Below are 26,211 nucleotides of genomic sequence, written 5' to 3' on the forward strand. Positions count from 1 at the left end.
CTACAATGGCTATATAATTCTATATTTTTTTTTAGGTCATAAATGTATATTCAGACATTAAGAAATGACTGTACACATAATTTAAAGGGGTCATGTAATGGTTTTTAATGTTTTCATTTTCCTTTAGTAAGTAATGTATCTGTTTGTGTAAGATCTTCAGAGTTACAAAGGTCTCCTGTTAAGTGGTTTATTCTAACAGAGAACACTGATCCAGGAATGCCGAAAATGCCTTGGCTTAATTCCAGACACAGTAGTAATTTCACAAATAAGCAATAGCTACGGTGCCCGCCAGGGGACACCTTCGGTTCACTTATGTTTGTCGTGGCCACGACATATAAACTCGTGGGAACATGATATTATGTTGTGGCCACGAGATATTTATTCGTGGGAACGTCATATTAACTCGTGGGAACGTGATATTATGTCGTGGCCACGACAAACATAAGTGAACCGAAGGTGTCCCCTGGCGGGCACCGTAAATAGCCTATGACGTTATAAGAAATCTCTAATGTAGACGGAGGAAAAAACAATTTTTTTAAATCGGTTTCCCTGGCGACCACAGCGTTAATCAACTCATAAGTGCTCCCATTTCCGTTTCATATGAGAAACATTAAACGGCAAACGAAATGAAAGCGAAACAAAATGCCATTGCTCAATTAAGATGCGCGGCACGGACCGTTTATCAGTTCGGACCGCAACACCAACAAACTTGTCCGAGCTCAGCTTTAACAGACACTGTTACTGCGCATTTCTAATCACCACACAATGAATAAAGCTGATGCGAGATCTATTGTAGTGAGATGCGTTCACATTCGGCTCAGAATTCTCTGTAATGAACAGCGTTAAAGATGACTGTATCATGTTGTTGTGGCAGAAATAGTCAAATATTTGCATTATTAATTTAAGATTTAATGCAACATTTTGAGAAAGAAATTTAAGCACTGTTCAATGACTTTAAAGCATTTCACACAATTGTTTCCAACGATTTAAAGCTCTACAATTTGAATGTTGTACCAAAAACATTAAATCACAATTATAACCAGTTGATGGAAGCAGAGGAGCACTTATTGGTTTATTAGGTTTTTTTTTTTGTTTGTTTTTTGTTTTTTACTTTTTGCTTAATATTTTGAAATGCTAAAATCACTACTTTATCAAATAATCAAGATAACAGATCTGTCAGTATCACTTTACACTTTGTTTGTGTTTGAAGTAAGAAAAGGCACAAAGTTCCTTGAATAAAAATAGAATATATACGTTTTCTATATAAAAATTAGATTTAGCTGTTACTGTTGTTAATGTAAGTAAAATGTGTAAGCTTCCCAACTCAAGCTTAGTGCTTGTCAAACCTGTGTAAACATAATAAACAAGAATTTAACATGTAATATTATTAGCAACTTATTAATGCAAAACCATAGTAAGCTTATGATTAAATTACAAAACATCACCACCAGCTCTACCAAATCTGCTCCTGGCCCCACCATCTGTAGAACTTATTGGCGCTGGTGACACTGCCCTCAAATGTTGGCCTGGAGCCCTGTATGAATAAACTGATAACACTTTATTATAGGAAGCAGTTCTCACTATTAACTGGTTGCTTAAAAGCATGCGTATTACTAGCAAATTGGCTATTCATTAGTATTCCTAAAGCACATATTCAGCAAGACCAATGTTCTACACCCTAATCCTACCAAATACATAAACTACCTTACTAAGCAGTGATTCGGACTATAGGGCAAATATCATAGTTAATTAATTGTGAGAATTGGACCTTAAAATAAATGACCAATAAAGTATATTTATAATGCAATGCTAATCACATCATATCCCAATATGTGATGTTATGAAATGAATTTGTAGCAAAAACGTCATTAAATTTTCACTTTATTGGACAAAAGGTTCTAAAACGGGCTCAAAGCCATGTACGCATGCTACTGTGGTATATTTATTTGTCGCATAGACTGTTTTTTTTTTTTGGTAGCACATTCAACATATATACACATTGCTGTTTGGCATAAAGTACAGCAAGAATGATTCGAAAGCATGCAGAACTGTCTGCTCTCTACAGCTCTAGCAGTACTTTGATATCAAACATGGATCAGTCCAACACATTAATTTTTCTTGGCAGTATTAATATAGTTGAGGTTTCAGATTTTAGCACTGATTCAGTGAGTTCGAACCCCTGCAGACAGTCGGTCAGAACTGTGTAATGACATCTAACTTGAAGAATTCACTCCAGACTTCAGAATCTCAGTAAAGCATTTACTGATAGTAAAAGTTGTGGTTCTATAACAGAATACAAACAGAATCTTACATTAGAAATTATTAATTAACAAATATAAACAATTATCAAAAATAACATTCCTTACAAGTATAGAATAGAACACAATTAGGGCAGTTTAACACAACTGTGCAAATAAGTAATGTGGTCATTCTATGACAGCCCACAAGATGGTGCTATTACTGAAGTAAACGTGACTGAGGCACATGTCAGGATATACTAAACCACGAGTCCTTAGCGGTGAAATAACTCGATGTAACATAAACCTAAGTCACGGAAAATACTTAATAGTCATTGCATCAACCAAAATGATTGAGAAAGCAAGCTTAATCGTGACAAATCAAGTATATAATGGCATAAACACACACACATATACATATATATATATATATATATATATATATATATGACGCAATGGCACTAAACGAGTTTCACTCGCGACATGTAAAACATTCGTCAGATTTAAATAAAGAACAACAGAATACACTTACTTTATATGCACGCACAACTATATTATATCAGCAAGTGTGAGATATCACAGACAAAGCTGAGATGTAGCGGATTGCTTAAGGAAAGAGTTCACGTTCTGCATGTCTGCTCAGCGCACCTGTTCCACTTCCTGACCTCACGTGACACACAAGATGGTGACGTTACAAATGGGATTGGTTATACACATTAGGTTAAAGTAGCCTTTTGAACAATTTAAATAAACAGTATTGTACAGAATGACATTGTTATACAGGATACCTTCACTCACGTAATGCTGCTGCTTCAACCGGCACTTCAAACTTTCATTAAAGATGAACTCTTGCTTGTAGCGCATTCAAGACATGGTAAAGTAGTGTCCCAAATGAAAAAGATCCCGCTTGACTGTAAATCACTGTTGTTTGTTTTAGATGACAGGGTTAGATGAGTTGGATTTTGATTAGCTGGTTTTTGCTATCTCTGATATAATGGGAGGACCACATTAGAACTGTATGTGCTGAGAAAGTTAATGATGCTGAAACTGTAAATAATGAAAGGATGGGTGTTGAAGCTGGGGTCAGTGCCACTATTGCTAGGGAAGATATGAATTAGGGATGCACCGATCCTTATCGGCCGATCATGCTTGCGCGTTTTGTCAGTAAAAGCCGGTTTTGTAATCAGCGGTAAATGCCATCAGGTGCGTGATTTCACGTTGAGCCGTATATACTACACACAGCCGTTGTTTACCGTATATACGGTTCAACGTGAAATCACGCACCTGATGGCATTTACCTCTGATTACAGAACCGGCTTTACTGACAAAACACGCAAGTGATCGGCCGATAAGGATCGGTGCATCCCTAATATAAATTAAATAAAGTCGGAAAAGTGAGACTATTAAGAATGAGGAGAATGTAGGTGAATGCTCCAGTGGCACAACGGTAGGTGCAGACAGAGTAGAAATGAAACCCATGTGTTACATGAGGATGCTGCTGCTGTGACAGAAGAGAGCTTGGACACTGACATTTTCTGGACTGTGATAAAAAAGGGGGACTTATACTTTTCTCTTTTTTGGCATTGAGATATATATTGTAGTTTTCTAGAATTTATGAAATTAATTGTATTAAAATAATAAAGTTTTTAAAAAGCTCTTCCTGTCATCTTTGTGTCATTAGTGTAAGACCAGGCTCTCATGTGTCCAGCTCTGTGTCTGTGAAAAGTGACCAGTCAAAAGGTGAACCACTGATGTTCAGTGAGGAAACACCATCAGCTACTGAAAGGTATTTAATTTGGTTTGTGATGCAGCATAGCATTAGCTAATTTCTCTACTAGTAAATGACAATAAATCACACACTTTCTGCTTCCTTCTACATTGAACTGTGTTTAGAGTATCTTTCCAGTAAAACAGTTATACAGGCAGCCATAGGGAGCATAAATTCACTGTGGAAAATCTTGGAATCAAACATGAATGTGTCCATCTATCTACAGAAATTATCATTTGCAACATTAGACCTTTTCAAATGAGACTGAATAATCTCCTGCAGTAATTTTTTTTTTTTGTCTGTTCTTTGTGTCATTAGTGTAAGATCAGGCTCACATGTGTTCAGCTCTGTGTCTGTGAAGAGTGACCGTTCAAAAGAAAACCCACCAGAGTTCAGTGAGGAAACACCATCAACTACTGAAAGGTATTTTATGTGTTTTGTATTGTATGACACTAGCTAACTTCTCCACTGTAAGATCAGGCTCACATATGGTCAGCTCTTTATCATGTAAATTAATGTTAGTGTAAATATTTGTCAATAGTATTTACTTAGTATTTTTTATTAGATATCTAATTCTCACAAAGATAATTTACAAACTGCCTGCTCTCTTTCAGCTGCTGAAAGGTATTTAATTTGGTTTGTGTTACAGCAAAGTATTAGCTAATTTCTCTACTAGTAAATGACCAGTGTTGGGCATGTACCTTTAGAAAAGTAATTAGTTATAGTTACTAGTTATTTCTCACAAATAGTAACTGAGTTACATCATTATAAAAGTAACTAATTACCAGGCAAAGTAACTATTGCGTTATTAAAAAAAAAAAACTAATTTAATATAACTATAAAATAAATATAAAACATTGTACACTAATCTACACTATTTTAATGTTGTTGTGGGACAACGTGAGAGACAACTATCAAATTCAACATATTATTATAAATATTATCATTACTATAGTGGAACAATAAAGCACAATAGATGGTTTAGAACTTTAAATATTTATTTCACAGACCACATCTCATCAACAAATAAGTCTAAATATAAATTATGCTTCTGAAGAAATGTAATATAATAATGATAATAATAATGATAATAATAATAATAATAATAATAATATACTGTAGTGCCAAAAAAAAAAAAAAAAAACAGTAGATTTGAATCACCGACAAGCAACTTGGGCATAAGTTGCGCGTTACATAAACATTTTTGCCCTTCACCTCACACCGTGTCTACACCGGATGCGAGCCGCGTGGTGCGACGTGACAAAATACAATAGAACCTATTATGCAGCTAAAGTCTGTCTACACTGGCCGTGACAAAGCGACCATTGCAAATGATTTAAACTTTGTGTGAGCACGTCATAAATAGAACACGGCAGCAGATTTCTGTCTGGGATTTGCTGTGTCGTGCCGCGCCACATCCAGTATAGACCGCATAATAGGTTCTATTGTATTTTGTCACGTCGCATCATACTGCGCCGCTCGTGTCCGGTGTAGACACGGTTTCAGCGAGGCAAAAGTAGTGCTCATACTTCCAGTTTGCGAAAGCTACCTTTGAACTTATTGGACTTGGCATCGTTGTGACTCCTGGATGTTGGTGTGTGCGACTGACTGTGTGTGCTTGTGTGTGAACACCCATGCTATGCATTGATTGGCAAACAATGGAAATTTACTCAATCTAAGCCAATCGTCATGTTTTCAGTTACACCACGTTTACAGACACACCAATCATCATCGCTGGTTATGTGTCCCACCCCAAACACACACACACACACACACACACACACACACACACACAACACACACACACACACACACACACACACAAACACACACACACACAAACACACACACACACACACACACACACACACAAACACACACACACACACACACACACACACACACACACACACACACACACACACACACACACACACACACACACACCGGTGAAAGAGAGGTCCTATGGCTGAGAGAGACGCTGCTCGCATGAAATCTGCTTCAGTGTTCTCAGTTATAGTAACGCGCATTTTATTGTCAGTAACGGTAACGGAGTTGTAACGTGGGAAACAGTAATTCGTTTGATTACTCGTTACTGAAAAAAATATCGCCGTCAGTAAAGCCTTTTATTTATAATTACGTTATTCCCATCACTGTAAATGACACAATAAATCACACACTTTCTGCTTCCTCCTTCACTGAACTGTGTTTGGAGTTTCTTTCCAGTAAAACAGTTATACAGGCAGCCACTAGGGAGCGAAAATTCACTATGGAAAATAGATCTTGGAATAAAACATGAATGTGTCCATCTATCTACAGAAATTATCATTTGTAACATTAGACCTTTTTCAAATGAGACTGAATAATCTCCTGCAGTAAAATGTTTTTTTTTTTTTTTTTGTCTGTTCTTTGTGTCATTAGTGTACGATCAGACTCTCATGTGTTCAGCTCTGTGTCTGTGAAGAGTGACTGGTCAAAAGATAAACCACCAGAGTTCAGTGAGGAAACACCATCAACTACTGAAAGGTGTTTTATGTGTTTTGTATTGTATGGCACTAGCTAATTTCTCCACTGTAAGAGCAGGCTTACAGTTGTTCAGCTTTTTATTATGGAATTTTAGTGTAAATATTTGTCATTAGATTTTACTTATTTTTCTATTAGATATCTAATTCTCACTAAGATGATTTACAAACTGCCTGCTCTCTTTAGGTTTTCAAAGCAAGGCTTAGACCATGAGCAAATAAGGCTGAAATTGAATATTTTTAATACACATGTAACTTTACTGCACTGACAACTTCTGTACAATATATTAAAATACCCACTGTCAGTGCAAAATGCATCAATTTTAACAGCTTTTACACTGTGTGCATAATTATAAGGCATGTTGATATTGTGGTCATATTTTTTTCCAAGCACATTTCACCAGTTCCAAACCACATCAATCTTAATAAATACTATTCATTTTGTATTTAATTATTTATAAGTGCTATATAATTGTCTATGAAGGCTGGAAGTGAAAAACTCCTTATATTCAGGTGTGCAGAATTATTAGGCACATTTTCTTTTACAGATAAAATGAGCCAAAAAAGAGATTTACCTCAGACTGAAAAGTCAAAAACGATTAAATGCCCATGAGAAGGATGAATTACTAATGCAAGAGATGCATGTTAATTGCAGAAAAAGTAAGAATTAAAGTTAAGAATTAGATATGAAACCATCAGGCACCATTTAGTCTCCAGAGCCACAATTTTCCAGAACTGCAACCTAACCTTGAGTCTCCAGAAGTGCAATGTGTCAGGTTCTCAGAGACTTTGCTTGGGCACAAATCCTAAAAAATGACCCTCAATTAATAAGAATAACATTCTGAAGTGTTGTGAAATACATGGAGACAGTTTTTGTATAGGCTTTATAGACAGATGAGTTGAGAGTGGCTCTTGAAGGACCAGCACAACATCCTCTTGTAGCACTCTTTCCAGTTTATCCTCCAGAATCTGGCAGTAAGTTTTGGGACTGCAGTTTTAGTCCATCTCCTATCCTGAAATGTCTGTCTTGCAGAGATGGACCAAAATGAACTCTTAAAACTTACTGCCAGATTCTGGAAAATATATTTTTGAAAGAGTGCTACAAGAGGATGTTGTGCTGGTCCTTCAAGAGCCACTCTCAACTCATCTGTCTATAAAGCCTACAAAAAACAGTCTCCATGTATTTCACAACACTTCAGAATGTTATTCTTATTAATTGAGGGTTATTTTTTTAGGATTTTTTGCCCAAGCAAAGTCTCTGAGAAGCTGACACATTGTACTTCTGGAGACTCAAGGTAGGTTGCAGTTCTGGAAAACGGTGGCACTGGAGACTAAATGGTTCCTGATGGTTTCATATCTAATTCTTAACATTAATTCTTACCTTTTTTGCAATTAACATTTATCTTTTCTCCTCCACCTGTTTTTTTCTGACAATGCAGACGAAACAAACATTTTTCTGTCCGGTGGTCATGCCTTAACTTTGTAAATTCCAGTATTGCATTAGTAATTCATCCTTCTCATGGGCATTTAATAGTTTTTGACTTTTCAGTCTGAGGTAAATCTCTTTTTTGGCTCATTTTATCCGTAAAAGAAAATGTGCCTAATAATTCTGCACACCTGAATATAAGGAGTTTTTCACTTCCAGCCTTCATGGACAATTATATAGCACTTATAAAAAATTAAATACAAAATGAATAGTAGTTATTAAGATTGATGTGGTTTGGAATTGGTCAAATGTGCTTGGAAAAAAAATATGACCACAATATCAACGTGCCGAATAGTTATGCACACAGTGTACTTACAGCTGCATCATTAACAGCTGATGCTTGATCTTTGTCTTCAATTTTAAAAAATGTCAAGAGATTTCTCCTAATATTTTGCCTTAACTGCATTTCATCTTATTCACCATTTTAACAGGCTGCAATGTGAGACATTAGATCCAGACTTCCAGATTAACGGGAACCACAAGAATTTCACAGACAAACTCTTCCAGGTAGGAAAAATATTTTCATAAATGTTTGTATTTATAACAAACAGATTGGTTACTGGACAATGTTTCATGTTTCTTTTTACAAATATTTTTAATTACTGATTATATAATTTGGACCAAATATGGAAGTGGAATTGGTTAAATTATTTTCGTTTTGCTTTGTTTGTAGGATCTTGAGAACAAAATAATAAATTTTCTAAAGAATGAGCTGGAAATGTTTAAGAAAATATTACAAAAAGAGAACATGCAATACTTTGTGAAGGACTTTAATGAGAATAGATGCAGTATCAAAGAAGCAGCTCTTGATCTCACACTCTACTTCCTGAGAGAGATGAAACAAAATGAAGCTGCTGATACTCTAGTAGGTAAGAGACTCTGTTAGCTGCTTCCAGCACTGTGTCAATATGTTTTCTCTTCAACAATCACTGTTATGACTCTTATGTCTTTCATATCATGTGTTCATAACTTGCCCTGTTTCTTCCAGTGACAGACTTCCTTTAGACTTCCACATTCTGTTCTGTACATAACGAACCCAGAGACTAAACAATCTGTATATTTTATTTCTGTTTAGATGAGCTGACCTTCGTTCATCAGCTAAAATGCAGCCTTAAGAAGAAATATCAGTGTGTGTTTGAAGGAATTGCAAAGCAAGGTGACTCTACACTTCTGAATAACATCTACACAGATCTCTATATCACTCAGGGTTGTAGTGAACAGGTCAATACTGAACATGAGGTAAGACAGATTGAAGTTGCTTCCAGACGTCATGAATCACAAGAAATACAGGTTGAGTGCAAAAATTTGTTTGAAGCACCTGAACAAGACAAGCAGATCAGAACTGTACTGACAAAAGGAGTTGCTGGCATCGGAAAATCATTCTCTGTGCAAAAGTTTGTTCTGGATTGGGCCGAAGGAAAAGAAAATCAAGATATCAGCTTTATATTTCCTCTTCCATTCAGAGAGATGAACTTAAAGGAAAAAGAAAAACTAAGTTTGATGGACCTTTTAACTCAGTTTTTCCCAGAGACAAAAAATCTGAACCTTACAAGAAGGAATCAAAAAGTACTGTTCATTCTTGATGGACTAGATGAATGCCGACTTCCTGTAAACTTTAAGGTTAATGAGACATTTAATGATGTATCTTCACCAGTCTCTCTGGATGTTCTCCTGACAAACGTCATCAAGGGAAATCTGCTTCCTTCCGCTCTCATCTGGATCACCACCAGACCAGCAGCTGCCAGTAAGATTCCTCCTGACTGTATCGACCGGCTGACAGAGATACGAGGATTCAATGATGCACACAAGGAGGAGTACTTCAGAAAAAGAGTCACAGATGAGAATCTGGCCAAAGAAATTATCAATCATGTTAAACAATCAAAGAGTCTCTTTATCATGTGCCACATCCCAGTCTTCTGCTGGATTTCAGCCACTGTTCTTCAGAACATTTTAGAGGCAAAAAGAAATAATGTTGTGAAAAACAACCAGGCTGATGATGCCTCCAAAACACTGCAGGAGTCAAATACTGAAGACACTCCCAAGACTCTGACACAAATGTACACACACTTTCTCAGATTTCAGATCCAGCAGAGCAGACAAAAGTTTGATGGAGAATATACACCAGATGTATCCTGGGATAAAGATGCCATCTATTCACTGGGGAAACTGGCATTTCATCAGCTGGAAAGAAACAATGTGATCTTCTATGACACAGATCTGGAAGCCTGTGGTATTGACGTCTATAAGGCATCAGTGTATTCAGGCATGTGTACCCAGATCTTTAAGGAGGAAACTGGGATTGTTCTTGGTACCATGTACTGCTTTGTTCACTTAAGCATTCAAGAGTTTATTGCAGCTCTTTATGCACATCTAAACATTAAAAAGAAAAGAATATTTTTTCGCAAAAGTCAAACCATGATTGATTTGCTCAAGACTGCAGTGGACAAGGCACTAGAGAGTGATAATGGACATCTGGATCTTTTTCTTCGATTCCTCCTTGGTTTGTCTCTCCAGTCCAATCGGCGACTCTTACAGGGTCTGTTGACACAGCAAAATGACAATGACAAGAGCAAAAAGGAAATAATTCAGTACATCAAGCAGAAATTTGAAGCTAATCTGTCTCCAGAGAGATCCATCAATCTGTTCTACTGCCTGAATGAACTGAACGACCAAACTCTGGTGAAAGACATTCAGACCCACCTTAGCAAAGGAAGTCTCTCATCTGCTGATCTTTCACCTGCCCAGTGGTCTGCTTTGGCCTTTGTGTTGTTGACATCAGAGGAGGAGCTGGAGGAGTTTGAGCTTCAGAAATTCAAGAAATCAGACGAGTGTCTCATTAGATTATCAGCAGTCATCAAAAGCTCCAAAAGAGCTCTGTAAGTTAACAGTTTCTTGCTTTTATGTGACAAAAACATTTGTCTATGCTCCTATGCATCCTGGAAAACCTGGAAAATTAATTACTTATTTTTTTAGTCCTGGAAAATGTGTGGGAAATTAATGAAATATAAAATGTCATGAACATCTTGCTGTTCTGGAAAATTATTTATTGTGTTTCTGGAAAATATTTTTGTGTTTTTCTTTAGCTGAGAATGAAGAGTTTTTTTTTTTTCATGAAACTATTATTGTTAGTAGCAGAAAGTGCTTTGTTCAGGAATGCTGAGTTTGTATGCTGTTTGTATTTTAAATGATGATGTTTAGTCACATCAAATGTCCACTCAAATGTGTGCAGTAAATGTCAACAAATAATCAGCTACAGTAACTAGTGATTGTGATTTATATTAATGTATAATTCCAGTCTTTCTGCAGTACCAGTAATACCAAATACTGGGTCAATGTGGTACCCGCTGATAGGCAGTAGCTTTAAAATATCCCTGTGCATATTTTTTGTGAGCATTCTGTAAAGAGCTTTGTGTTTTTACATCATGTTTTACAGCCATGTTGAGCACATGATTGCAATGGTTGTGGGGTTTAATTAGAATTCACTCAGTAATGCTTTTCCTTAAAACCATGAAACTGACATATTCAAATGTACGATTCATTGTAATTAAAGCTATAGATTAGCTATTATTATTTATTGTTTGTATTTAGCAAATGTATTTAATCTAATGATTCTGTAACCTTATTTCTATCATAGGCTAAATGATTGTGGCTTAACAGACAAAAGCTGTTCAGCTCTGGCTACAGTTCTTGGATCAGATACCAATCTGAAAATGCTGGACATGAGCAATAATAATCTGCAGGATTCAGGAGTGAAGCTGCTCTGCACTGGACTGGGAAATATGAAGTGTCATTTGGAGATACTGAGGTAAGTTTTGTGACAATAGACCAAAATTGAGCTCAACAAAACCATAAGCTGAAAACCAGATGCTGCGCCCTGTATCCACATAATTTTCAGTTCACCCGTCCTCCGCTCACGAAATACATCTGATATGTTGCCTTTGCTATAATAAACACCAGTTCCACCGCTGTTTTCATGTGGGTGTGTAGTGCTCCTAATATTATTCTTCTTAAATACGCTGGTATTGCCGCTGTTTGTTTACTTTTCACGATATCCGATATTTCAGCCCCACATTATTCAGCTCGCAGACACTGAACGTTTTCAGGTTGATAATGTAATTTGACTTGACTGTCATACAGTCTGACATTAATAACAACGAGATCCCAGTCTCACATGATCAGCAAGTTCGTACAGTCTGACAATTACAATCCTAAAGGACTTTAAAAAAATCCCGCCCTAATTTACAAATGTCCCAGATGTGACTAATAACACTCAGCTGTGTTAATAAAGTTAACTCTCCATATTAACACCAGCCAGAGGGCGCTGTTTACACTAGCTAGTGTTAATCCCCCAAAATTCAACACCACAACTTTAAAGGGATAGTTCACCCAAAAATGAAAATTTGATGTTTATCTGCTTACCCCCAATGCATCCAAGATGTAGGTGACTTTGTTTCCTCAGAAAAATACAAACGAAGATTTTTAATGAAAACCGGTGCAGTCTGCCAGCCTTATCATGGAAGTGGATGGGCACCAAACCTTTAAAAGTAAACAAAAACATGCAATCCAAATTACACCCTGCGGCTCGTGATGATACATTGATGTCTTAAGACACGAAACGATCGTTTTTTCCGAGAAACTGAACAGTATTTATATCATTTTTTACCTTTGATACACAGCCACGTCCATCTGTCATGAGCACGAGTTTGGCTTCAGTCACGTCACATGTGCACGCGCTTCTGGCGTAGAATACGCAAACGCCGTAAGGGGAAATTAGTTAAAAGTCCCGGATGAGTTTGTGCAAGCAAACATAATCTTTTAGCTTTAAAATCGGTTTAAACAATCAGGATACGCGCAAGTAATTACCATTTTGAATAGCCGCTAAACCCACAATCTTTGTGCAGTGTGGAAACAATGAGTGTCGTATTCATGCGACAGATCGCTTCCGGCGTTTGCGTATTCTACGACAGAGCGCGTGCACATGTGACGTGACTGATGCCAAACTCGTGCTCAGGAGAGATGGACGTGGCTGTGTATCAAAGGTAAAAAATTATATAAATACTGTTCAGTTTCTCACAAAAACCGATCGTTTCGTGTCTTAGGACATCAATGTATCGTCACGAGCCGCAGGGTGTAATTTGGATTTGTCTGTGCATGTTTTAGTTTACTTTTAAAGGTTTGGTGCCCATCCACATCTATGATAAGGCTGGCAGACTGCACCGGTTTTCATTAAAAATCTTCGTTTGTGTTTTTCTGAGGAAACAAAGTCACCTACATCTTGGATGCATTGGGGGTAAGCAGATAAACATCAAATTTTCATTTTTGGGTGAACTATCCCTTTAACACTTCACTCCAAAAGCCTTTAACACTGCGATTTCAACACCAGAGATTTTGTTGTGTAACCATTTGATTTAATTCAATATTGATTTGTTAGATTTAGCTTTACAACTAAGGTTTAGTTCATTTGTGTAAGGAATAAAATATAATTCTGTTTAGGGATTTTCATTGTTTAGGTCATTTCTAGAATAACTGATTAATCATCTGAATGTGACATTTTCATTCTGGTTCTAGGCTTTCAAACTGCAGGATCTTTGAAGAAGGTTATAAAGCCCTGTCTTCAGCTCTGAGATCAAACCCTTCACACCTGATAGAGCTGGATCTCACAGATAATTATCCTGGACAATCAGGAGTGAAGGAGCTCAGTGATTTACTACAGGATCCAAACTGTCAACTCAAGACACTGAGGTGAGACCTGATCAAATAATGTTACAGAAAGTTAAATCAACGTTAGCTTTATTGTCAATTCTGCCACATGTACAGGACATAGAGAGAATTGAAATTGTGTTACTCTCAGACCCTAGGTGGAAAACAGATGACATTCAATACAAAAAGTAGAATAAAAAAAAGAATAAAAAGTATGTATAAATACAATTATACCTATAATATAAAAAACAAATACAATATACAAGCATGGGCACATGGCAGAGAGTGCAAACAAGACATGGTGCAAATGCAGACATACAGTGCAAATAGAGCTTGTTAGTGTGATAAAGTGATAAAGTGATTGAGAGCAGCCTTAAACGGACAAGAGTCTTATGAGGTAGACTATGAGTAGTATGAGGTAGATAGCAGACCAATGCTACACAAAGAGAGTGTGTGTGTGCGTGCATTTGAGCCAGGAGAGAGTTGAGCTTCCTAACAGCCTGATGGATGAAGCTGTCCTTCAGTCTGCTGGTCCTGGCCTGGAGACTCCGCAGTCTCCTCCCTGATGGCAGCAGGCTGAAGAAGCTTTGCATTTTACATGCCATAAATGACATGTAAAATTTTATTTTTTATCTACACACTAATCTGGACAATTTGTTTTAGCAGAATGATCATATCAGATGCTTTGGGTTTTGTTGTACTGATGATCAAAGTCAAAGTCTGCTTTATTGTCAATTCTGTCACATGTACAGCACATACATACAGAGAAATTAAAAATGTGTTGCTCTCAGACCCTTGGTGCAAAAACATTCAGTTTCACAAGCTAGTTTTCTCTGCATTGTCTATCACTGTCTATCTATCATATGTTGATGCCTCATTAAAAAGTATTTTGTTTTTATAGTATATATTTATGACGAATTATATTGTTTTTCATAAATGCCTTTTATCAATGTAAATAGCAATGTGTAACATATGTAGGATTTCAGCGCGAATCAGACAATTTAAGAGAGTCGATTAGAAGTAAAACACTTCCACAGCTTACACTCCACACATTCTACAAGAGGCCCCCCCTCATAAATCTGACGTTTGATAGCCTGGCGCCAGACCGCCAGCCTGAAGCAGACCTAACTAAGAACTTGCAACATTAACACGAGGACCCTTGTTGATTGTCAAAATTTGGAGCAAGTAACCAAGATTAATTAAGAGATGCACATCTTGAACATCAAATGAGGAAAATCAGATCCGCCGAGATCATTTATTATTTTGTTTCCTCATTTGCAGCGCCAAGCTGCCACTTAAATAAAGTTTAAACCCAACTCTGAACGAACTAAGAGTTTAAAGCGCCACATCGCAAAACCAACTAGAAGTGGTCTTGTTATGCGTACAGTGTTGAAATGCGCTGCCATTTCATGTAACATGCTTAACTGAACTTGCAATGTAATGCTTCATGTGCTTAGCTCACTATAGTTTGTTTTGGTTGCCGTAGCTACGATGGTGACTCGGAAGTCTTAACCTACTTCCGGAGCTACTCTGAACTGCGCACGCGCAGCACATTGACGTCATACTATAAACAAACTCTACGGTGTTGCTATTGCTAAGCTAACGAAACTGTTGCTTTTACATTGAAGTCTATGCTAAAGATTAGCCTCAAAGGTTAGCAGTTAGCATTAACATCCAGTGGTTGAATAAAGTGTGTGTGGGCAAAGCTAAAGTGATTTAACCCTTTAAACCTCTGAACTAATACACCTGTTGGTCTATTTTTCTGTCCTATTTCTCAATTTTCTAACTTTACCACTTTATATGCATTTTACTAGAAAGGGGAATATTACTTCACAATTATTAATTGTGACAAATTCAAATTTAATTCAAACATTAAATTTATTTGGACTCATTGGAATTTCCTCATCTGGTCATTTCATATGATCATTATTTCTAGTACTCTCTCTTTTAGGTCAATAATTTTAGGTACTAATAAGCCTTGAACTTTGAAAGTTAAGGTTAAATTATTTTTACCTAATTGATTTGTTACCCCTATCAACAGATTCTATTCAGAATCACACTTACTCATTTCTTTAATTGCGTTTTTACCCCTATTGCTTCCTTTCTTGGTTATACAATTAACCTCCATTTTTATTTTATTTTATTTAGTTATTTATTTTGTTTTTTCTTCCTGCACTTAATTTCATTTTGATTATTTTGCCACTTATTACTTTAATTTCATTCTACTTTACCTTTCTCCTTTATCTCCTTGTATCCTAGCTTGGGAACGACACACCTGAGCCTTAATAGGAGACATTGTTATCCCTTACTACGAGTTCAAATAAATTAGAAAGACAACTCTCTTTCACTTAAATTTTATTGTTGTTTTATTAGTTGTGCAGCAACTATAAACGCTCTACTCGTAGTTGGGTATAACAGCCACGCAGCCTGTGAGTGGACCCGATCCACTCAATTTACTGAGTCGTCTTCCTTTCCCTTCCAATCAAATCTCTCCTGCTTTCTTTTTTCTTTACTCCTCACATTTGCAGGGACCTGTAAGAACCATCAATCGATTCTAAGTAAATGAAATGCAAAATCTTGTCAAAGAACAGTAATCATCCTTATGAATTTGATTGTAATCAAACCCTCCTTCGTTCTTCCTAACCTCCCTGAGTTTGAAAACGCATTCCAAAATTTTGGCATCTCATCCCATACTGAGATCAATTATTAGAGATAAGTGTTGAACACCCGTCGCTTTCGAAGCCTCCTTGGTAAGCGGTCCAACCGTAAGGTGTTCGGTGTCAATCCTGTCAGACTAAGAAAAGAGATACCAGCATTATTATTATATTCTCACATCTCGAACAGAGATATAATAATATTGTTTACCCTTTTACAAAATCTAAGTAAAATTCCTCCCATTGGAAAAGGGAATTGTTTTATTTCACTGACTTGTTTTCACCTTTTTCTCTTTTTTCCTCTTCCTCATTAGAGTGACGAAGTCTTCACATCACTAGTCTACCTAGACACCCTGAGACCAACACTATCATCACCACATTTCATTAGGGGTTCACAATCACTGACACAACACTTAGTTGTCCCACCACACAGGCTTCTACCTCACACAGATCTGTGTCAGTCTCCCTTCTCCTCAGCGTGCAAACATGCCACAGACTGTAGACCCCCTTGCCCACGGGGAAGATGTGAACACTTGGCTGAGAGGCATGACGGACAGCCTCACCCCCAAGACCTTTGAACTGTTATTATTCTTAATGAGAAGGTTCCTGACACAAGATTCAAGCCAGAACAACAACCACGAAGAGCTAGTCAAAATCACTAGCTCCCTAAGCTATGCCTTCACAACCCAGCTGAAACTGAGCGACCAGCACATCACCCATCTCCAAGAGGAGCTGTCACGTGCTCAACGCCGCATAGACAAGCTGGAAGTGAAAGTTCAAGATCAACTCAAAGCACCCAACGAGAGGGAGCAGGAAACAACGGAACAAGTTAAAAGGCTCCAAGCAGCCCTGGCAACAGCTCAACTTGACCAGCAACAAGCAAAGGCTGCCCAGGGAGACCTGGTAAACAGACTCCAGTATGCCGAACAGCTACTAGAGAAAGCCAAGAACGACATCAGCGACAAGAATGCTGAAATCAGTGCCTTAGAAGACCACCTTGAAAGGTGCAGCACTGAAATAGACAATCTGACCCAACATCTACATGATGTCAACGATGAGCTCTACATGGTCAGAAAAGAACTCAAAGATGCTTGTGAGCTGAAACAAGAGCCAAGAAGAGAGAAACATATCTCAGCCTCACCACTGCTGAGCAGAGCTAAGTCTCACATCCAAGAACTGGCATCCAATGAAAGAAGCGAAGGGCCACCACCCGAAACCTCACTGGCCTTCGCCACACAACTCATTCCCGTCACTGAAAGCAGAGACCCCATCCAAGCAGACCTTGGAGCTGCACATGGGTTGACCATCAAAGACCTCAACAAGCTGTCTAAAAGCATCAGCCAGTTTGACCCGAACTCCAAAGAGGGCCACGACATCCAGGCCCACCTGCAAGATATTAATTTTCATTTAGAAATGAGACCTCATGTGACTGACAGAGACAGGTTGTACCTCCTAAGAGCAACGTCAAGTGTCGAGGTACGAAACTTCATAGATCGACAACTCAGTCACACAAAGTCAAACTACCAGCTACTTTGTGAGGTCCTGATCAAAGAGTTTACAGACCCTGAGTCTGAATATGGACTGTTAACTGCCTTGGAGACCAAACAAGGTCGACAAGAGACGCCACAAGCCTACTATAACCGGCTCCGAAAAGCCTACTTCGGTGCACACAACAAACCTGACCTTGAAGAAGAGGTGAGCTTCAAAAGCCTTTTCCTGAAAAATCTGCACCCTGGAGTCAGTCGTCATCTCGGTGTCATGGCCTGTCCGCGCTCCATGACCATCCAACAGTTGCGCGATCTAACACAGAAGGCCTACACCAAGCAAAAGATGGCCTCAAAGAAAGGTAACAAAACCTCCACACTCTTGAACTCAAGCCTTGCACTGGACGACAGCCAGTGGCATCACAACACCCGAGTCTTCCATCAAGAGCAAAGAGAATGTGAGCCCCATGTCCGCAACAGCTATCAGCCCAACTGCTGGGAAAAGCCATGGGACCAGCCACACTTCTCAAGAAACCCAAAAGAAAGGATCAGCTGGAAACCTAACTGGACGTGCAAAGCCAAACGAACGGCTTGTCCAACTGCAACTAGAGTGGGTAAGCAAAGACAGAACCCACATCAGCACCACTTAGACATCCACAGTGCTAAGTCTACACAAGAACAAGACTGTTCACCCTCAGAAGAACAAGTCATGAAACAACTGAAAGAGTTCCTTGAAAACCAGCTAGACAAGAATGACTAGAAACAGAAGTCATGCTCGCTGTGAACAGCGACAGAACGGAAGGCCGACGATCACCTGGTACACCACCGCATCAGAGATGACAAGCACCTGTTCAACAACCACCCAGAACAAACAAGTCTCTCACGGCCAACCGCTGATGAAAACTCTGAGCTACCAAAGAACATCACCTCAGTCACCCATCACTTCCAAAGAAACTGTCAAATGAACTTCAACTCCATGAACCACATTCATGTCTGTGCAACAGCAACCACTAAAGCACAGAAGGTCAGAAAGTCTGCCACAACCAGAAGGCATCACAAGTGAAATGCAACATAGGAGACAAAGTTTTGCACCCCAGCTTCACACAGCCATGCCAAACTAACTCCGACTGTCTGTTAAAGAACTTCCTGCCTTGCTGGACTGACCCCCATCTGAACACACCCTCATCCAAGCCAAGGATGCAGAGAGCATCTTCACCGACCTACAAGAAAAGGGGGAGCCAAAACAGACTGAAACAGATCTGACCATACATACACTACACAATTAACATTCACAACCCAGAGGTAACCACACCTACTGATAACACCTTTGACAAACATATTCTTCCCACGAGTAGAATATTCAAATCTCAGCTTAACATAGTTTTACATCCACCAGGAAGAAACATGCAACTATCCTCACCCCAGGTAGAACACCTGACACTATGTTAAGGTACATGACACATCAGCTGCACCTGCCATCCTAGCTCAATAGTACTCGCAACCCTGACTAGTAAAACCCGCAGCTAATTTTCTGTTTTGTTTTGTTGTTTTTTTTTCCTCTTGCCTATCGCTTTCCTTCCCCTCTTGCTTTAGCAGGTGAAACTCCTAGCCACCCTACAAGGGTCAAATATTAGGATTGACTTGCCACACCTAATATCCGCAAACCATTCTAAACTGAATGGGAGCCAGAGAGCTCCATGCAAGATAGGTCAAATCATTTTACCACAGATGTCACCAGAACGTCTCTAAATTTAAAACCTTAAATAAACAAACAAATTTAATCACAAAATTTGATCAAAGCATCATTATACGAAAACAAATTTGAACAACAATTTCTAGGTGAATTCGACCATTTTCAGGTACTACATGTACCCGAATAACGTAATGCCATGCACCGGTACAGTAACTGTCCTGGAAGTGTTGTCTTGTTGTTTGCTGTGTTTGTGTCTGCTTCTTCTGCCTTTGTTTCTCCAGCGCTCGTCGATGTCTTCTGCCAACAACACATCACCGATCGAAAAGGGGATATGTAGGATTTCAGCGCGAATCAGACAATTTAAGAGAGTCGATTAGAAGTAAAACACTTCCACAGCTTACACTCCACACATTCTACAAGAGGCCCCCCCTCATAAATCTGACGTTTGATAGCCTGGCGCCAGACCGCCAGCCTGAAGCAGATCTAACTAAGAACTTGCAACATTAACACGAGGACCCTTGTTGATTGTCAAAATTTGGAGCAAGTAACCAAGATTAATTAAGAGATGCACATCTTGAACATCAAATGAGGAAAATCACTAGTAGAGACTGTGCTTGGTTTGTTCCCCCTATCCACACACTGAGATTCCTTCCCTAACCTTTCGACCTTCCTGCTTAGAGAACAGACCCTCGCATTCCCAATACGGCCCAGAAAATGGCCTATTGAGATATATATGCACCCAAAATTATGCTAAAAAGGACTCATGAGCAACTCATCATTTCTATGTATAACTTCCTATTCATATATGTAACCCATACATTTGTCTATTATGTTTTAATCACTTATTGTGTATGTCCCTTTTGATAACTATTGAATAGTTTACTGGTTTATATTGGTGTTTGGTATGGTTGAACCCGAAATTGCATTCTTGAAATGTTTCTATACTTCAATTCTTTGTAAAATGTATTTTCGTCTTGTTATCGAAATCATGTCCAAATGTAACTTTGCCAAAGAGCGGGAAAGTTGGGACCCGTGGGACTGATAAGATAACATTGTGATTTATGGTTTGGGTGGGGAAACTAACAGCACCCTAGTTAAAACAATGTTTTAATTGGTCAAGACACCATGTGGGGTGTGTCCAAAGGCTGAGTTTAAATACCCTAAAATCTCTCTCTTATCTCTTTACTATAAGCTCTCTTACGTCCCTCACGCCGCGTCTCGACGCCGCCTGGCCTGAATGCCAGCCTCCTCATCTAAAGGAAACATGAGGAGATCATCACACTTATCTATTACTTTAATTCTTTTATTTCTTTCCGTTGAGAGTTTCGTGTCTAGTTAAGTTTGTGCAAGCCGCGACCGACCCAAACGCCTTCGCGGACCCGAACTCTAACCAGCGCACAACTCCGCATCATCAGGCAACGCCCAAGAAGACTTCACAAAGGACCACAGAACCAACCAATCAGCAACCTCGGGAAACCCCCTTTCTGGAACGAGCGACGAAAGGAATTCCCTTCACACAAAGGCAACGCAAGTAACTTCCAGGTTCTAACTGAACTGGTGCATTTGATAAAGTTTAATAACCTCTTTGAGAGACTCAATACGAGGGTTAATTAAGTGATTGATGGTTGTTCAGGTCTAAGCAATTGCACATATTGCTCACTTGGGACTTCAGATTTTCATTCCTTTAAACTCATTCTTTCCTCACTTTCTCTTTCTGCAACCTGTGTGAATGCGTGTGTTTTATGTTAGTTTAGTTTGTATGTGTTAGGTTTATCCATTAAAATCATATTTTTATTAGAAAAGATAAGTATCTTGTGTTTTGTGCTTACAAGTTAATGTCTTAAACTGCTGATTTTGCTACTGTGCTAATATATAGTGTTTTCACTATATTCTGGATAGTAATATCCATCGCAGAGTGTCTGTTAAGACTTGTGAATGAATCGCAGGTCGACTCTTGAACAGCCGTAAAATGGCGATTCTGTTCAAATTCCCTATTGAATCATATTCGATTTCCCTAAGCTAAATTATAAATTATATGTGTAATTAATCCCTTTTACAATCTTACACATATTACCAGATTTAGTGCTGCACTTTTATTTGTTCCCCACCAAATAATGATTTTTTACAAAATGTTTGGATGTATATTTGATTGTAAAAGAATGATTATTAGTTCCACAAACAGGGATTTGGAAATCCAACATTGATTTAAAAGAGAAAATCTACACTTTCAGAGTTTAATTAAAGATAAGTGGCAAAGTAAGATAAACATATGACTGCTGAATATAATCATGTTTACTGATTGCTGGTATGTAAGAGTTTTCATAACTGCTTTTAATTTAAAGTTTGTTTTCCAAAATGTAAAATGTCTAATTTTGGTGCAGCATATACTGTTAATTGTAAAAACTGAACAAGAGCATTTTAAGAATCAGTGATCAGTATCTGCCTCAAATGTCCTGATCAGTGCAGCACTAAAGTAAATGAACTACCTTTTCAAAACTTATTTGAATGTCTTCAGTTTAAGGAAATATGTTTATTCATTAAATAAACACATGTGCAAAGTATAATATTTTTATAAGCAAACTGTCTTTGTTGTTGACTTGTAATTGTTTAGTCTACAGTATGTTTGAACATTGATCCGTGAGACTAAAGTGATTTATGACAATAGTAGACAGTAACAATTTCATTAGTTAACATTAGCTATTAAACATATTTTGACAGCATTTATTAATCTGTTCATGTTTGTTTATATAATTAATCATTGTTCATGTCAGTTCACACACAGTGTATTTACTAATTAACAGAAAACTTTTGAATTTAAAACGGTATTAGTAAATGTTGAAACTTACATTAAAGGTTGTATCAGCGATTTCTAGCCTAAAACATAAAGTGTCAAATTCAGCTGACCTTTATTCACGATCCGCTCACTGCCTGCCCCATAAATTGCCAGTGAAAAAAACGCATCTCTCTGGTCAGCCTAGGGTCCGAGATATGCCAAAAAAACAATCGGCGCTATCAACTATTCCACAGATAAACAAACCGTGTTCCAACCAATCAGCGTCAGGGGGTTCGTGTTGTGGACTTTCCTACTGGTGCAGGGATGTGAGGGAGGCGGAGCGAAAGTCCACAACACCAAAGCCCTGACGCTGATTGGTTGGAACAATGTTTGTTTTTGCTGTGGAAAGGTTGGTAGTGCCGATTGTTTTTTTGGCATATCTCGGACCCTAGGCTGACCAGAGAGACGCGTTTTTTTCACAGACAATTTATGGGGCAGGCAGCGAGCGGATCGTGATGAAAGATCAGCTGAATTTTACACTTTATGTTTCAGGCTAGAAATCGCTGATACAACCTTTAAGGTTATTAAATGCAAGTTGTTCATCATTAGTTTATGTTAACTAATGTAGATAATGTTATCAAGTGAAGTTTCATAACTTGGATAAATAGCTAACATCTTAATGGCTAATTTTGCTGAATGGTGAATGTATGGCATTTGCTGATGATCATCATAGATCTGAGTCATTGTTCTTTCTCTTTCTGTCTTCAGTCTGTATAGATGCAGTATTACAGATGAAGGTTGTTCTGCTGTGACTTCAGCTCTGAAATCAAACCCATCACACCTGAGAGAACTGAACCTGGCCTGGAATGAACTAGGAGACTCTGGAGTGAAAAACCTCAGTGATCTACTGATGAACCCACAATTCAAGCTGGAGAAACTACAGTTAGTATCATTATACTGTACAGCAGTTACAGTCAGATTAAAGTTCACTGTTTAGATTAGGACCACTGGACTCTTGACATCTTTGCTGTGAAACAAAACAGAAGTGTAAAAAAACAATCTAACAAATGAGAGTAGATGTTTCTGACAGTTAGATTTATACTTGACTAATGATATATTTTAGGGATGCTCCGATCCGATATTCATATCGGGTATCGGCTCTGATACTGGCATGCTTTGTCGGATCAAGTATCGGTCATAGAATAATACGCACAATATCGGATTTGGATCTGCCCTCTCTGTTACCTTTAAGCCGTATAAAAGCGGAATAAAGCACAATACTGTTTTCATGCACTATATTCCAGGTTTTCTGAAGCCATACGATAGCTTGATGTGAGGTACATATGATTATTTACATTAACATTAAAGTTCACACAAACTCTTCTCTCCGCTGTGGCAGTCAGTCGTTTATTCAGACTTCAAACCCTGCTCACGTTCAGTTACGACAGTCAGTTCGGTAAAGCTCTCTCCAAGATCATACTGTGTTACTGTTATTATGCTTGATTTGTGGATAAATGTCTCTGATTTCGCTTAAAAGGACTTTATCGTTCTGGAGTTTAATGTTGTTTCTAAATCATGTTTCTTGCTACCTGTTGTCTATGAGAACAAAACACGGGAGAAACACGGGAATATAAATAGTTTTTAATGCACACAGTAACTCAAATTTAAGACAAAAAAAGCCTCAATAAACTGTTGCACAGATATAAACTACGGATTTCTCTTCCATGTTTTGAACTTTTCAATGCGAAGTGTTGTGTCCATTATTAGTTTTATTCTATCATATGTTGTTGCCTTATTAAATTATATTTATATCAAAACGAAAGTATCTTAACACTTGTATGTACTGTAACGCTTATCTTCTTCCATCAGGAGGTGGCAACAGCTGCACGTTTATAAAAGTATTTATCATTGAATCATTTTATACAGGAGATTGCAATAGAGAAACAAGTCTATTAATTGAGACACTGACTGCTTCATTTTTTTACTTTTTATTTTGTTTGAATATATGTTTTAAAAGACTTCAGAAATGAACATTTTGTCAGAACCACTGGTAAATTATTATTTTGTTTAGATTTTTTGTCTTTTTTTTTCCTTCAGAATCATGATCTCCAATTCTTTTTTAAAAAATGTGATTTTCAGTTTATCAAGAATCATGCAGCTTCATTACAATATAAGTTTAATTTCATAAAGTACATAAAGTTCATATCAAAATGCACATGCATTTTGTGTTTTTCAGTTAAACATATACTATTTTTCCCTATATATTTAATCTTTGAGGATTTCTTTAAAAAAAAAGTTAAAATCTCATCTTGTCTCATCCCACCCCTAGAATATACATATATATATATATATATATATATATATATATTATTTTTTTTTTTTTTTTTTTTTTTTTTTTTTCAGATTTATTATTATTATTTTCTTTATAATGAAACAGTCATTGAAACTGTGTGAAAGAATGATTTTCAGTTCCAAGCACAGAGATATATAAATTCTACATTTATTTAAATGGCAATTTTTTTTTTTTTATAATTTTACTGGTATCGGATTGGAATCTGTATTGGCCGATATCAAACCCTAGGTATTGGAGGCAAAAAAGACGGATTGGAGCATCCCTAATATATTTCACTAACTCTTTTATTAAGGGAAATGTGTATCATTTAGTATAATATTTTGTATATTTGTATAGTTAGATATTGTAAACTACACTCTAAAATTGATTTAAAAATTATTTGATTGATTTAATGATTTCCGTCCATTAAAAATAGACCATTTAATTGTACTGTTGTGTCTATATTGACTCTATGTATTGATTCACTTATTTGTTGAGTGAGTACAAATCCAGACCTGGATTGTAACTAGTGTCCTCAAATACTCCTCTCTTGGTTTGTTCTTTCATATAAATTTCCATGATATGTATGGTTTATTAGTGACTGGTTATTAGATAGCATTTGCTGATGATCATCATAGATCTGAGTCATTGTTCTTTCTCTTTCTGTCTTCAGTCTGTGTAGATGCAGGATTACAGAGAAACAGTGTCTCATCCTGACTTCAGCTCTGAAATCAAACCCATCACACCTGAGAGAACTGAACCTGAGCTGGAATGAAATAACAAACACAGGAGTGAATGACTTATGTGACGTACTGAAGGATTCACACTGTAAACTGGAGAGATTGAGGTCAGTAACATTCACATACAAGAACCAAAATGATGAAAATCACTTCAACAGTTTAAACCAAAACACTTTATACTCAATATCTCATGATGAGCTTGACTTCACATTATATTTGTACTTTATTTTTATTTATTTATTTTTTACAAGAAGTTTTTGAAACTTCTGCTGTATCATTAAAATATAAATTTGAGTTTTTGAAAGACAGAGAGAATAAAAACAGATAAGTCACAAACAAGTCACATTTCATTATTGCATTTAGAAATATTTATATAGCGGTAAATAAAGTGAAATGTTTGCAAACATTATAAACACTATAAACATAGCTATAGTCTATTTTAGTCCCCCTTACTCCACAACAAATCCTTTCAATTTAATATCATTCAGAACAGAACAAGAATGAAAAATATAATTAGTTTATATACAGTGTTGGGAGTAACATATTATGGTAGTTTATTACTTTTTGCTGCAATGCGGTAATATAATGCATTACTAATACAATTTGGGTAGTAATATTACTCATTACAATCTCAGTAACGCAAGTTACATCAACATATTTTAACCTTAAATTAATTTGTGAATTAAAAAAAAGTCCACGAGTAAAATATTTTTCTTCCTGTTGCTGTAATTCGATGAGTGAGATGGATCTGCAGAGACGGATTCCACATTTGTGAGATGGATGCACTTCAGTTATGGAGAAATAGCAGGAGTAACTCCTGGA

General features: G+C 37.3%; 1 protein-coding gene across 1 annotated transcript; it reads left to right on the forward strand.

Annotated features, from left to right (window-relative positions):
* Positions 1 to 3,922: 3,922 nt before the first annotated feature.
* On the forward strand, positions 3,923 to 25,861 carry LOC141338767 (NLR family CARD domain-containing protein 3-like). The gene is made up of 10 exons (XM_073844385.1): positions 3,923 to 4,023; positions 4,324 to 4,428; positions 6,427 to 6,531; positions 8,445 to 8,520; positions 8,687 to 8,882; positions 9,089 to 10,889; positions 11,648 to 11,818; positions 13,582 to 13,755; positions 23,086 to 23,259; positions 25,323 to 25,861. The coding sequence occupies exons 1-10, from the start codon at positions 3,989 to 3,991 to the stop codon at positions 25,648 to 25,650; spliced, it is 3,165 nt and encodes a 1,054-aa protein (XP_073700486.1). The 5' UTR covers positions 3,923 to 3,988; the 3' UTR covers positions 25,651 to 25,861.
* Positions 25,862 to 26,211: the final 350 nt, after the last annotated feature.

The sequence above is a fragment of the Garra rufa genome, chromosome 7 (genome assembly GCF_049309525.1).
Source record: "Garra rufa chromosome 7, GarRuf1.0, whole genome shotgun sequence".
NCBI lineage: Eukaryota > Metazoa > Chordata > Actinopteri > Cypriniformes > Cyprinidae > Garra > Garra rufa.